This window comes from Ostrea edulis, chromosome 2, assembly GCF_947568905.1.
Source record: "Ostrea edulis chromosome 2, xbOstEdul1.1, whole genome shotgun sequence".
In the NCBI taxonomy this organism is placed as follows: Eukaryota; Metazoa; Mollusca; class Bivalvia; order Ostreida; family Ostreidae; genus Ostrea; species Ostrea edulis.
Genome location: NC_079165.1, coordinates 97,121,949 through 97,135,797, shown reverse-complemented (window position 1 = coordinate 97,135,797; position 13,849 = coordinate 97,121,949). Strand labels below are relative to the sequence as shown.

At 33.4% G+C, this 13,849-nt stretch overlaps 1 protein-coding gene across 1 annotated transcript in view; it reads left to right on the top strand.

Moving 5' to 3' along the window:
* The first annotated feature begins 5,698 nt into the window (after positions 1-5,698).
* The window catches only part of LOC125679734 (neural proliferation differentiation and control protein 1-like), a 35,128-nt gene continuing 26,977 nt past the window's right edge, over positions 5,699-13,849 (top strand). Inside the window, exons 1-2 of the mRNA XM_048919190.2 lie at positions 5,699-5,917; positions 10,653-10,706. Coding sequence (XP_048775147.1) covers positions 5,839-5,917; positions 10,653-10,706 — 133 coding nt within the window. The 5' untranslated portion in view covers positions 5,699-5,838. The remainder of the gene's footprint in view (positions 5,918-10,652; positions 10,707-13,849) is intronic.

Sequence of the window (13,849 nt, the reverse complement as noted above, 5' to 3'; positions counted from 1 at the left end):
AATACCATGTCTACAGTTCCTCTACCAGCTCTGAAGCCACATTGACTCTCTGGTAGCAAACCATTCTTCAGGTGCAATATCAGACGGTTCAGGAGGATTCTTGCAAGAATCTTGCCCGCTATACAAAGACGAGATATATGCCCCTGTGGTTGTCACAGACTTGTCTGGATATGCCCTGATTCCTGCAATCCTAGTCCCCAGCTATGGGTAAATAGCAACCTGCTGCCTTGTATGTATCACTTGGATGTGAAAAGGCTAAGAAATAAACCCGAAAGAAATTGCTGACCAGATGGTACGCATGGCCCATCGGCGAAAGAAGTGATTACATAACACATAGTTACATGTAAATACAGTGTCATATATTGTTCAAAATAAGTTTTCCAGTTATATTTAGAATAGATGGCTATGAATATCGTGATATATGATGATAAACACCGATCTAAATTAAAAGTCAACAGTGTTACCTATAATTGGTGAAATATGACGATTCTTCTTCTTAGAAAATTATGAATTGTCCTGAAATCAAATCAAATTTGTTTTCCAAATCGTCATGTACAAAATGTCTATGGAGAGGACAGTTTGTGTTTTAATTGGTGTTTATCAGTCAATGATGATTCACTTATAATTGGCAAAATTTATTCTGAAAGATTTCTAACACAGTACTTAGTAGAAGAATCGGGAAAAAAATATTTCTTCATAGGAAAAACATTTAAATCTTCGCACGTACTTAGACGTTGCGAATGAATCGGTAGTTCTCTGTAGGGGACTGGTAAAACACGACAACCTTTATTATAGGGTGTCAATCTCTACCCAGAGTTATCGTTCCTTACATTCACATATATGTATGTGAGAGCAAGGAACGACAACTCTGGGTAGAGATTGATATGGTGTTGCTAAAACGCGGAACGGAAAACAAAACGGAAACTCTAGTATGCAATTTTATGATGTTATGAGGAGGTCAACATTTTGTAAAATAAAAGCTTTATCATGAACAAGGGAAGCAGAAATTACAGAGATAGAGGGAAGTCATCCACAAAATCTACCGTTTCATAAACGTCATACTAATGCATATGTATGAAAGGTGAAGATAACGAACAGTGATCAATCTCATAACTCATAGATAAGTAATACAAAATAGAGAGTTGGGCAAACACGGACCCCAGGATATACCAGAGGATCGGGTGTCTAGGAGGAATACCATTAATCATTCTAATTCTTAAATTCCGCTCCGGTTTTCAGTTCCTCGATTACTTTGACCTATGCTTCGCACACAAGGAAGGGGGGCGGGGGGGGGGGGGGGGGGGGTGATCGGGCCTACTTCGATCATCAACCATTGTAGATGTCTATTGGACTTCCAAAACTTAATTGCGCATGCCTAGCTTGCCTCCGGGTCTTTAGTGTGCATGTAGTTTAACCATTCTGTAGGCAAGGTTGCTGTATTGTAGACCAGGCATGCGCAGTAACACCTCTTCCGGTTTCCACCATTAGGCAGTTCGATCGTAATAGTTGATGATCGATCTAGGTCCCCAGGTGGGAAGATTGATTTAAGTGTTTTGTGAAATTATTTGTATCGATCAATTAATTGTTTTATCCATCATCGTAGCTCAGTGGTTAAAGTATCATAACGAAATTTGCAATGTATAAAACAGATGATAGAATTCTGAAATAGGGGAGAAGAGTAATGAATGGAGTAATGAATTGGCAAAATAATGTGGGACAAAAACAACAGTAAGATGCAGAACAAAAATGTCTGAACTTTTCACCGTGAGGTGAGGTGACAGGGAGATTATTAGTATGTATGTTTATAGCTTGTTTACAAGATCATGAGGGTGAAATTGATTTTGGTCAGAGGAAACGTGTAACCAGAGTGTAAGAAATCAGTCACCGAGGTCAAGCATTTGTATATATTATTTACTAGAAAAATGAAATTAAAAATTATGCAAAACTTTAAAAGTGAAGTTGAGTATGCAACGCTAAATTGTAGATTTTTCAAGGAAATAATTGTGTTGGCTTTGAGTTTGAATTAAAAGCTAATGTCGATATTACAGATTATTAAGATATAACAAATATGGTAAGGAATTTTGGAGGATGTACGGGGGTATATAAATGCGAGGAACAGAGACAGTTCTTCAGTAGCTGAACAGAACTTTGTCTTTGGCCTTTCATTTATACAGGTAAGATATAGAGTATAATTGTGCATTTCTGAAATAACTTTTTAATTCTTCAGATGGCTTCGTTAAGTTTTGTTTGAACTTTTATAATAGTGTTTGTAATTATTATTCAATTGTATATTGTATAATATGAATTGTAATCAATAATTATAATAATGAAATGTTTCTTTATTAAAAAAGAGTAGCTGAACAGAACTTTGTCTTTGGTCTTTCATTTATACAGGTTGAACGAGAAAGAGCTAAGTCCGTTCGGCCTGTGAACACACAAAGATACCTGGTACCTAATAAATATTTGCATATCACGCTTTGCGCCATAGCTGACTTAAAAATACTTCTTCCCCAAAACTTGTATATGAGGTATTACGAAGTTCGAGTCAGTTATGGGGCGAAATTGGATATGATAAAAGCATTGGGCTGATGAATTGTAGATCTCCAGTTCAAATCCGCCAGTCTTTTGTTCATATGTATTGAAATTGAAATAATTTTTTTGAAAATCATGTTTTTATCCAAATTTGGATATTTTCTGCCTTTTTTGTATATATACTTATTATATATCACCATATCGCTTATGATCTTGAACGTGACTGTACCACAGGTGCTCTGGTTCAGGACCCCTCCCCTCCCCTCCTAATAGGCTACATAATTTCATTGAATTTTTTTTCTTATTGAAAATATTTCTAATACATGTCAACAACGTCTTGCATACCCCTGAAGTCCAAAATAATTCAAAATAAGCCCTTTTAAAAAATACCCACACAGAACAGTTTTAATAATCAATAAAAACCCGAAATTCTATAAAAGATTATTTTAAAAGATTACAATATCAGATATCCCTCTACTATTGAACTAATATTCACATCTAAGAAAGGTTGCCAAGCTATGTATAATGTCCTTATCTCAAAGAGAAAAAAATATCCAACTTCTGAAAATAAATGGAATGGGATACTATTTATATGCTTCCTTTTAAAACAACTGCAGAAACAAAATTGCAGTGGTTTCAATTCCAAATGCTTCACAGATTATCTGCTACAAACTACTACCTGAATATATGTGGTATCAAAGACTCTACACTATGCTCTTACTGCAATCAATTGCCAGGACATTAGTTGTTCATTCATTTGTTTTCAGAATGTTACTAAATTAAAAGATCTTTGGTTTGAGGTAGAACATTGGTTAAAGTCTATTTGATATAAACACAAGCAGAAATTCAATTTTGTTTGGTAAATTGAATAATGTTAAATTACACCGTCTGGAAAATCTTATAATTCTATTAATTAAATACTATATTTATACAAACAAGTTCACCCCTTCAAAGCTTTGAGACCCCAAAAAAGAATGAAATTAGTCGAATATATGTTGAAAAATTTATTTTACTGAAAAATTGCAAGTACAACGAATTTAACAAATGTTTGAAAAATGCTTTACAAAAAATTGAACATTCATCATAAGCTATGAAAAGCCATGTTTCTCTCTATGTGTTGCATCTCTTTAAATGACTTTCTTCCTTCCTTTCAAACTCTTATCTCTAACTTGTCTTTTCTTCTATAAAAAAAAAAAACCGCCCAAAACTTTCATATATATATATATATATATATATATATATATATATATATATACTTTAATATCATTTATTTAACTGAAAATTATCTATTATATGTATATGTGTACATGTATATGTATTTATGTCTGTATGTACATGTGTGTGTGTACATGTATATGTATACGTATATATGTACATGTATGTATGTGTTATTGTTTGCTTTTGTAAAAATACTGCGAATATGAAGGTTAATAAAAAAAATATTAGAAAAATAATAAATATTCGTTTCATATTCATCTTCATATTCGATTCATGTTCAGAAACATCTCTATATTACCGAGCAGTATTTATAATTCTTGTTACACGATAACACAAGATATACATGCGGTACTAAAATAGTGTATAATGAAAATCAACCCAACGTAGATTGTATACAATTCACCCCAAAAAATTTACTACAATATATTGGAATCAAAACATACATCTAAGAATTGCTTACAAATATTCATTTTAATTTTTTTTTAAAAATCAATTACTTATTAATAAACTTTAGTTAGGCCTATATCTTTTTTTTTCATGGTAAATTTGTTAAGTATAACCTCCCTAAAGCAGGCATAGGCTTTAGGGAGGAAATTGGTGAAATTTTGCATGTTCCAAAAAGGTGGCGAAATTTAAGATCATAACTAAAAAATCACAAACAGTTCTTCAGAATGTTTACAAACACATTGGATATGATAGTAATTACAAAACAATTCCCTGTTCTCATTTGGTTAAAGTGGTACCCTGTTGACTTCGCATCTCTTATGTTTGTGTGTAGCCACCAATCAGCTATAGACAACTCAAAATTAATACTACAAATTTGTTTTTTGAAGTTCTTGCAAAATATTGTGATGTCATTTTTGAGATAAAAGATAGACCCTATGCCTAAAGTTTCACATGTCAAACTCAATATTTTTTCGTCATTCTCCGCCATGTTGAACACGTACTTGATGCTTCCACATGAAATACACAAACATTTACAACTCTAGCAACTCGAGTTGTTCAATCAAACGTGCACAACGCCTTCCGCGACACGGGTGATCTGTTTTTATTTTTGTTTTTTTCTGAAGGACTCGTGATTCACGTGGTGGTGAGCTTGTTTTTCGAGAGTGCTCGTGTAGCACGAGCTATCAGTTCTAGATAACTCGTCTTAACGCAAAGAAACACACCAAAAAACTGTATTTGTGTATTATTTTCATACTGTGCACGTGCAAAGTCCCTGCGTTATCCCGACGATGGCGCGCATAATTTGTGATTTTGACAAGATATTAGACATGAAAGGTTTCCAGAATTTTTTATTATAAAGTTTTTTACTTCTGGTTTTTACTGACTGGTCTCGTCGTCAATGGAAAGGTATTCATTTTGTTTTTGCTGTCGTTTAGAATCATTGCCATACTAGTTTTCATACAGTATATGAAAGGGTGCCCGGGTAGCGCAGAAGGGTGCGCTCTCGCATCTCACCCTTGCGACCCGAGTTCGATCCCCATGATCGGCAGTGGTTGTGCGATCGCCCGCTCGGACACGTGGGTTTCCTCCCACATAAATGACCCCCCCCCCCCCCCCCCCCGCAGCGCAAACATCCTTGCATCAAAGGACCCCATTGGAAATAAGCTTTCGAGCTTTCATGGCCGGGTTATCCTTGGTATTTATGTTTGTATATAACGAATAAATATTTCTTTTAATCATATATTGTCTTTGTTACATGTGTGCATATTTCGTGTCGGTAAAATAAACTCCTGGCTTTTGTATAATCCTCCTTGGCTAATCAACAAATATACTTTTTCGTCAGACGCGGCTATGGCACGCGCACGCGAGCTAGATTCGAACAGACGACCTGACATCACTCGACATTTTCCAGGGAATAATTTATCCCTCGGAAAAGGCCGAGTGATGTTCCAATGGTTTCGAACAAAACGTGCGACATTCTGGCGTCCGAGTTAACTAATAAAATTCATTTTCATGACGTCACTAGTCTCTCAGGAAAAATCGAAGTGGCAAGATGTGTTTGGCCACAATGGCTAATAGTTCGGACTAAATCAGTGAATATGTAGCGCAGGAGAAAAATCTGTCAAAAAGTGTTTGGCTAAAATGACCATCAACCGTTTCATCTTAGGGTTGATTGTGGTATTATCGTATAATGTCTGTAAATCATTTCCAAACAGATATGGTAAGTATATATGTGGAACCACATTGAACTTTGTTTATATCTAGTATGAGTTAATTTTGTGGATTCAGAAACTCGCATATTTCTGTTTGAAACAGAAAGTGTTAATTGCATGATGCGCAACAAAGATATGTGCGTTTTATTTGTCCATTCGTGTATTCTTCTGTTTGACACAAATGAAGGTTGCCGCAAATATCGTTGAATTCGTTATTTCATTTTGAATGACTTAGTCTGAGAAATTAATAATGAGTTATATTGTATATCAATATTCTAAGAAGGAATTTACCCATGCAGTTGCACTTGCTGGGAAATTCACAGCACAGAAAATAGCATTTTAAAACTTACTCTGGTGCTGTAAACAAAAAGCAGAAATTAAGACTATTTTCTGATTGTGCAGAATTTTGATTTTTTTAAATATAGAATTCACAATAATATTCATGGTAAATTAAAACCAGTTTTAAGAGCCTTGTTAAGGTTGTGTCCAATAAGACTTTTGGTTTTATGGGAATATTTCTTTTTTAGTTAATATAATGCAAAATCTATGTAAAATAATAATTTGAATTTACATGGATTACTAGGATGGGGCAGTTGGAAATGCCTTTGAAATTTTGAATGCAATATTACTTTCATATCGGTGATTTCCCAATAATAAAAACTGGTGTAAGACGTATTTGTTGTAATTAAAATAAGTTCAATGTCAGTAGTATATATAGGACATGACAAAGACACATCAATTTTAGATGATTTAGAAAGAATAGTCGAAAATTTTTAGAGCTTAAAGTAAAGAAAGTTTAATATGTAAAATAAAAGAAGAATGACATCAATTTGTGTTTGATTTTTTGTTTGATATGATATATTTACAATAATGTCTAGGTTTTCCCAATTTGATAAAAATGTAGACAATTTTTCCCAATTCGAATGCCACAGGACTCTTTTGAAAAATATTGAAAATCACTGCATATGCTCATTGTTGTAGAACAATTTCAGTGAATACATGCAGTATATTATGGATGTTGCTATCAAAGTCGTGTTGCTCTTCCCTCAGTAGAGTCCCAGAAGAATGCTAATCCATGCTAGAATCCTACTATATTCTAATAATGTTTAGAAAATGTTTACAGAAAGTTTCATTAACACAGTAATTTATCCTTTGGGAATATATAGACTCCCACTCACAATGAAAGATGAGAGAAAACTAAATACTGTAATATTCAAAGTTCTTCTCAAATTTACCCAATGACAAAGTGTACCAATCAATATTTAATGGTTATTAACAATAGATGAAAAATATGTCATACATACCTTAGGTTTGACAATTTTTTTAGTTCGTGTTACTGGTTTCCCGACCCTACTTGCATTTTTGCAACATCCTTAATATTTATTGAAAATATATGAATAAAATGAAAATACGGAATTTTCAAACTTAAATATTTTTCTTTTCGCATTCAAGTTTCTCTGATGTACATTTTGACTACTATGATCATGTTGATCTTAAAAATGTTTGGAAAGTGTAATGTATTTAGACTTGTGTTCAAAACGTATCAAAAACTAAGATTTCGAATTAAATGTTTGAATAAAATAAAATGTTTTACATACATACCCTACCTACTTTTTGGGGGAGTGAAATAGGAAACAAAGATATTTTATTTCGTTCTTATGTATTGTTACTAAAATTGTATTTTATGGATATATACAGAGTTAAACTAGAGCATATACGTATTGATATAAAGTATTTTTGAATTAGTACTGTAAATGAATATTAGATATTGACAGGTATGCAATCTCCTTTGAGTATTAATACAAATAGTTACAAAGATCCATAATAATTAAAAATGTAATTGGATTAACAGAGAGATGAAGTTTAGCAGCTGATGTGTACATTTTTTTTATCATGTTTACTCACTTATATAATACATTATTATTGCCACCAATAAAATTAACCCCTTTTAATATAGGGGCGAGATCAGAAGTTCAATATCTGACACAAAACTAAATTCACAGTTTTCATTAAGACCCCCAACTAATCGATTAAAAGCAAACGAGTATAAATAACAGTTTATTCAGAAATGAGCGTGTATGTTAAAACTATTATTACACTGTTTATTAAAAGGTAATATTATGTGGTTTTTAACCGTCACTTTTTTTCCACTAAAGTGTAATCCATGTCGGATGACAGAAACTCACGGGAGGATGTATCCCCCTCCCCCTAACTATTTGAATTTAGATTTTTATCCGACATCGATCTTTTGATCTCGCCCCTTATGGCATGTATAAAGGTTTTATATCGGCAATTTGATCAGAGGGAATCTTATATGACCAACAATATTTTTTCATAATCTGAAAAATCATAAAATGTTGTTCTTTTGTGATACGAAACATACTCACGAATTAAAATCTCTCATGAAAAGACAAAAAGGAACGAGCTATCAGAAAGAAAAGCAATTCATCAATCAAGAATTCAAAACTATACCAATCATGTTATTTTGTTTTAAACAATAAAAATTCTATGAATAAATGATTCTACCCTTCAAAGCAAAATAAAAAAAATACCAGTAATGCTTTATGAACATTATTCATGTGTTACACTGGAAGATTCGCAAAGACAAAATCAAGCTGATGTTGATTTTTTTTAAATGAAAATTTTACTGTAGGCATGTCATGATCTCAGAACAGATGTTAACTGTTGACTTGGAGATGAGTTAGAGATTAAGTGTACATTGTTGTATGTTAGCGAACTGATAATTTTGTCAGTACAGAAAGTCTTTATCTGTACCTTACTAGCCTAAGAAGTAAACACCAATTATCATCGAGTGTCCTGAAAAACTGTTGAAATGTGACAATATTTGAACACATTCAGTAAAAACTTAAAAAGCACTTTAATGTTTTTATATCGATGTTTTTCATCTTACAGTATATTTGATATGCCGGATATAAACATCTTTGAAATTTTAGTTTTTAATCGTCCACTAGTAAGTTTTTTTAAACAGGATATCCTTATTTTTTTATAAGTCACCTGCACAAAAATTACCATGTAATGTTTTGTCACCGATCCATTTTATTTTGTATTTCATTCATAGAATTATAACTTGGTGAATAAAGCCTAATTGATTTACTTTTACAGTAATTTGATACACCCATCTTTAGACAGTCCAGCCGTTTTGATATATGAAACCATTTGAAATTCTGTGAGATCATGGAGGTATCATTATGATTCACAGAAAAATAGTTCGTTATATTGCATTTCACTTTGAATTTGAGAAAAACAAATTAAACTCTCAGTTTTGCTTCATTTAAAGTTTGTTTATGTGTATGTCAAGACTTAAGATTTGATTATTTTGAAAACTTATCCATCTGTAAGGTCATGTTCTCAAATAAGATGGACACTATTATTTCCAGTTTCTGCTCAGTATTGAGGTCAGTGTTGACGTCAAGTGAACTCTTACAAAGTTTCTGATATCTGGGACGTGATCATTCCTATGGCCAATAAACTATATTTAGACCACTTTCTCTCAATGGGCAGCTATCAAAGGATCACAAAACATGAGACAACAAAGCAATTGAAATGAATTAATCAATAATTGACATAAATGATCAAAGTTTTGATGGTAAATTTGCTATATATGTTCCTGTTGCAAATTTATCCCAATTCTGAAAAGTGATTTTCGTGTGTATGCAGTCAAATGTTTGATGTAAATTTTTCAAATGATGATATTGAATTCATGTAAAGTTTCGAAAGACTTCTGTGGTCTTGATATTTTTATGCCCCCTTTCAAAGAAGAGAGGCATAGACCATATGTTGTCCACTCAATATCTAGAGAACCATTCACTTGATTGTAATGATACTCCATATATGGGTTGGTGATAAGTAGAAGAGGGTCCCTATTAATTTTTAGGTCAAGGGTCAATTCACTCTGGACATATAGGGAAATGCTGTCCAATCAATATCTCAAGAATCCTTTCCTTCACAGACAGTAAACTTGGTTTACTGGTACATTGTGAAGAGTAGATGACCCCCTAACAATTTTGAGTTCACATGGTCAATGGTCAAACTGGACATGGGAAAATATGGTCTGATAGAATATTGTTTGATACATGAAAGCCTCAGCTTTTATATTTCTAAACAACATTTCTCGACCTCGGAGGTTATCCTGCAATGTGCATAAAATTGCTAACATCATTTCATAAAAATACATGGTCAATGGTCAAACTGGACGTAAGAAAATACTGTCTGATAGAATATTGTTTGATTCATGAAAGCCTCGGCTTTTATATCTAAACAACATTTCTTGACCTTGGAGGTTATCCTGCAACATACATGAAATTGCTAACACCATTTCATAAATAACCATCTTTATGATCTCCTTTTCTGTTAAGTCCAAGTGAGTTCTGAATGAACATGCTGGAATGTATGATTTTGACTGAACAGTTTCAATGCATCACGTTGGGTTGTGAAGTGAACAATCCAAGATGATGAAAGAAACAGTAATAGAATGATAAAGTCGTGTAGGAAGATATTTCAGGGTCTGTACAAAATGAATCATAGTCTTGAGTGTTTGTTGCTACTGTTATGTTTCACTGATAAAACAAATGTTTTTACAAGAAATTAATTTTAGGTTCTGGGTACTAAATCAAGATATTACATGGATAAGTGTGTCCAGAATATGAATATCAGGATTTTTAGTCTTTGTGCACATGTTGATGTATGTAGATGGTTATTTAGTTAATTCTGTATTTATTTTAGATGATGAAGAATTGATCAAGTTACTTAAAAGATATGAAGACCTGGAGGTTGGAGGTATGCATCCAACATTGTTTATCAGTAGAAAACTCTAAAATCATCTAACAGTCTAACTCGATTGTGTGGTGTCTTTTTTGCACATATTACATTTTACTGAATTTGAATATTAAATGTGAAGAAGTGCACAGCTTAATAGACCATCCTCTTGCTCCGAGAGTTAGTGTTGTAGACTCTCTCCTCCAACATTGCTATAAGATACAGTATAGCGGGTTTTTTCCGCAGGGTGATAAATTTGGCTTATTTTAGCGGTTAGATAGCTTTCCGCCAAAATTTCACTCACCAAATATGCATCCAATTGTGACTTCAGTATTTGCAAGAGAGATAAATCTTCCTAGTTCGCCAAAATTTATTCCGCTAAAATTATTAGCATACCTTTGAGCCAGCAAATCGCTAAATTTTAGACCCACGGAAAAAACTCGCTCTACAGTATACAGTGTGCGAAACTAACTTTAAAGTCTTATAGACTTTTGGTCCATAGTCATTTTATTTCCTATAGACCACAAAAAATTCCTATAGACCGAAATTTATCGTGCAATATTCAATGTTATTTGAAAATAAATAATAGACACAAATTCAGTTTGGTAATTTGTTCATAGATTAGTTTAATTATATTCTTTTTCAATTTCATGCACGTCAAGCTTTTCAATTAGAATTTCGTTTTGTTTTTTTCATTTTGTTCCAGGTCAGTTACACTGCCTGATTCTTCATCTAAGTCACATTTACTACGTTTCATTTTCTCATGATTTTCTGCGATTTAGCCTTACTGGAACTTGTTGTACTGACCGCTTTCTGTTTGATTCAAGTGCGTACACCTTCCACACATTTTTAAAACCGTTTAAAAAGGACATTCCGAATTTGCATGAAAATGACGTACATTGAAGTAAATATCAAATTGACCCACCCCTGTTGAAAATGGAATAATCTGATTCGAATGATTTGTAATTACATTGTGGAACATTTTATTACAGCTAAGGGGTGAACAGAAACATTAGCATATACTACATATAAACTGGTCCCACTTCTCATATATGTTTAATAAGCGGCAGGGAACCAGTTTTTTTACTCAGAATTCCTATAGACAAATCGGTCTATAGCTAATTTGATCATTATAGACCGACTTGATTTTCTATAGACATTGTCTATCGGTCCATGGTTAATTTCGCACACTGGGTATATAGTGTTGTACATTGTCCCCAAAAATTTTTTGAAGACAGAGGGTTGGAAATGAGACTACATGGTTTTTCTGGACTGCAGTTTGTTGTACCAACTGTGGTTTGAATTGAAGTGCACTCAAATTATTAACTCTACACAGCTGTATTGTAAATGATAGAGATTAGGCCAAAAATAAAAATGGAATTGTTTGATATACTCCGACCGACCCGTCAAATTTGCTCCTACCCGATTTTTTTCAGCAATTTAAAATTTCATTTTTTTTTTTTTTATTTTTATTTTTTTGGTTCCCTTGAAAAATAGAAAATTCTCCTTATTTTAAAAGAAAATATAAAAAAAATTCATGACATTAAAAAAAAAACAACAACCTACCTACCGACCCACCTTGAAAAATGTGGGTCGGAGTACATCAAAGAAAAATATTTTTAATGATGGTCCTAAAGGCAACATAAACAAAAATGACTATATATACATTGAATGCAGACAGAATGCAAAAGGTCAAGCACCTTGTCACTAAGTGGAAAGAGGACAATACTCTAACTTGACACCCAAGAGTCTTTAATTAAGTCTCTCGATCCACAGAAATTCCGATAACATATCAAACACATACATAGTGATACTGAACAAGATGTTGTCTATTGTCATCCTCAGAGCTGTTATCAAGATTTGGTTCTTTAAGTGTTCAGGGGTTAATGACCATTACATGTGGGGCTGGTAAGACTTTTTAAGTCCCAAATGGATTTTTTTCTATTAAAGATGGATGTACAAGGCCAAAAAAATGTGCCAACGACTGGGTGTGGGAAAGACAATAATAAAATCACTCTCAAAAAGAGTTAGAATGTGTCAATTAGTTTTATATATATATATTTACCATAGGTAGTAAATGAATCACCCAAGTTATTAAATTATTTGAAATATTTGAATGTGAAAACGAGAACACTGTCAAAATTGTTAAATTTGACCATTTTGGTTAAATTTCAATGTGTGTGGGTCAACTCCATTTTTAACTCACCTGAGCTGAAAGTTCAAGTGAGCTTTTCTGATCACCCACTGTTCATCGTCTGTCTGTCTGTAAACTTCTCACATTTTTATACGCCCGTCATTAGACGGGACGTATTATGTTATGTCGCTGTCCGTCCTGGGTCATGTTTTCCGGACTTTTATCCGTAACAGATGCATGTACAACTTTGAAATTTGGTCACAATATCTCCCTCAAGAATTGTAAGAGTGAGTTTGCATTTCAGCTGGATTGGTTCATCGTTGACCTACTTTAGGGCAATAAGAAGGTCAAACAGTTTTCCGGACTTCTTTTCGTTACAGATACAGATATTGCCCTGAAATTTACACATAAGCTTCCTTTCAGAGAAATACAAGTTCAGTTTGCATTTCAGCTGGATTGGTCCGTCCGTCCGTCCGTGACCTACATTAGGACTAAAAGTAGGTCAAATAGTTTTCCGGGCTTTTTTTCTTTATGGATACTGATATTGCCCTGAAATTTAGTCGGAGGTTTCCTCTTGGAGGAATACAAGTTCAGTGTGCATTTCAACTGGATTGGTCCATCCATGACCTACTTTTAAGCTAAAAATAGGTCAGACAGTTTTCCGGGCTTTTTTTTCATTACGGATACAGATATTGCCCAGATATTTAGTCATAGGCTTCCATTCAGAGGAATACAAGTTCATTTTGCATTTCAGCTGGATTGGTCCATGCTTGACATACTTTTTGACTAAAAATAGGTCAGTTTTCCGGACTTTTTTTCATTATGGATACAGATATTGCCCTGATATTTAGTCAAAGGCTTCCTCTCAAAGGAATACAAGCTCATTTTGCATTTCAGCTGGATTGGTCCATCCTTGACCCACTTTTGGACAAAAATAGGTCAGACAGTTTTCTGGACTTTTTTTCATTATGGATTCAGATATTTCCCTGAAATTTAGTCAGAGGCTTCCTCTTGGAGGAATACAAGTTCA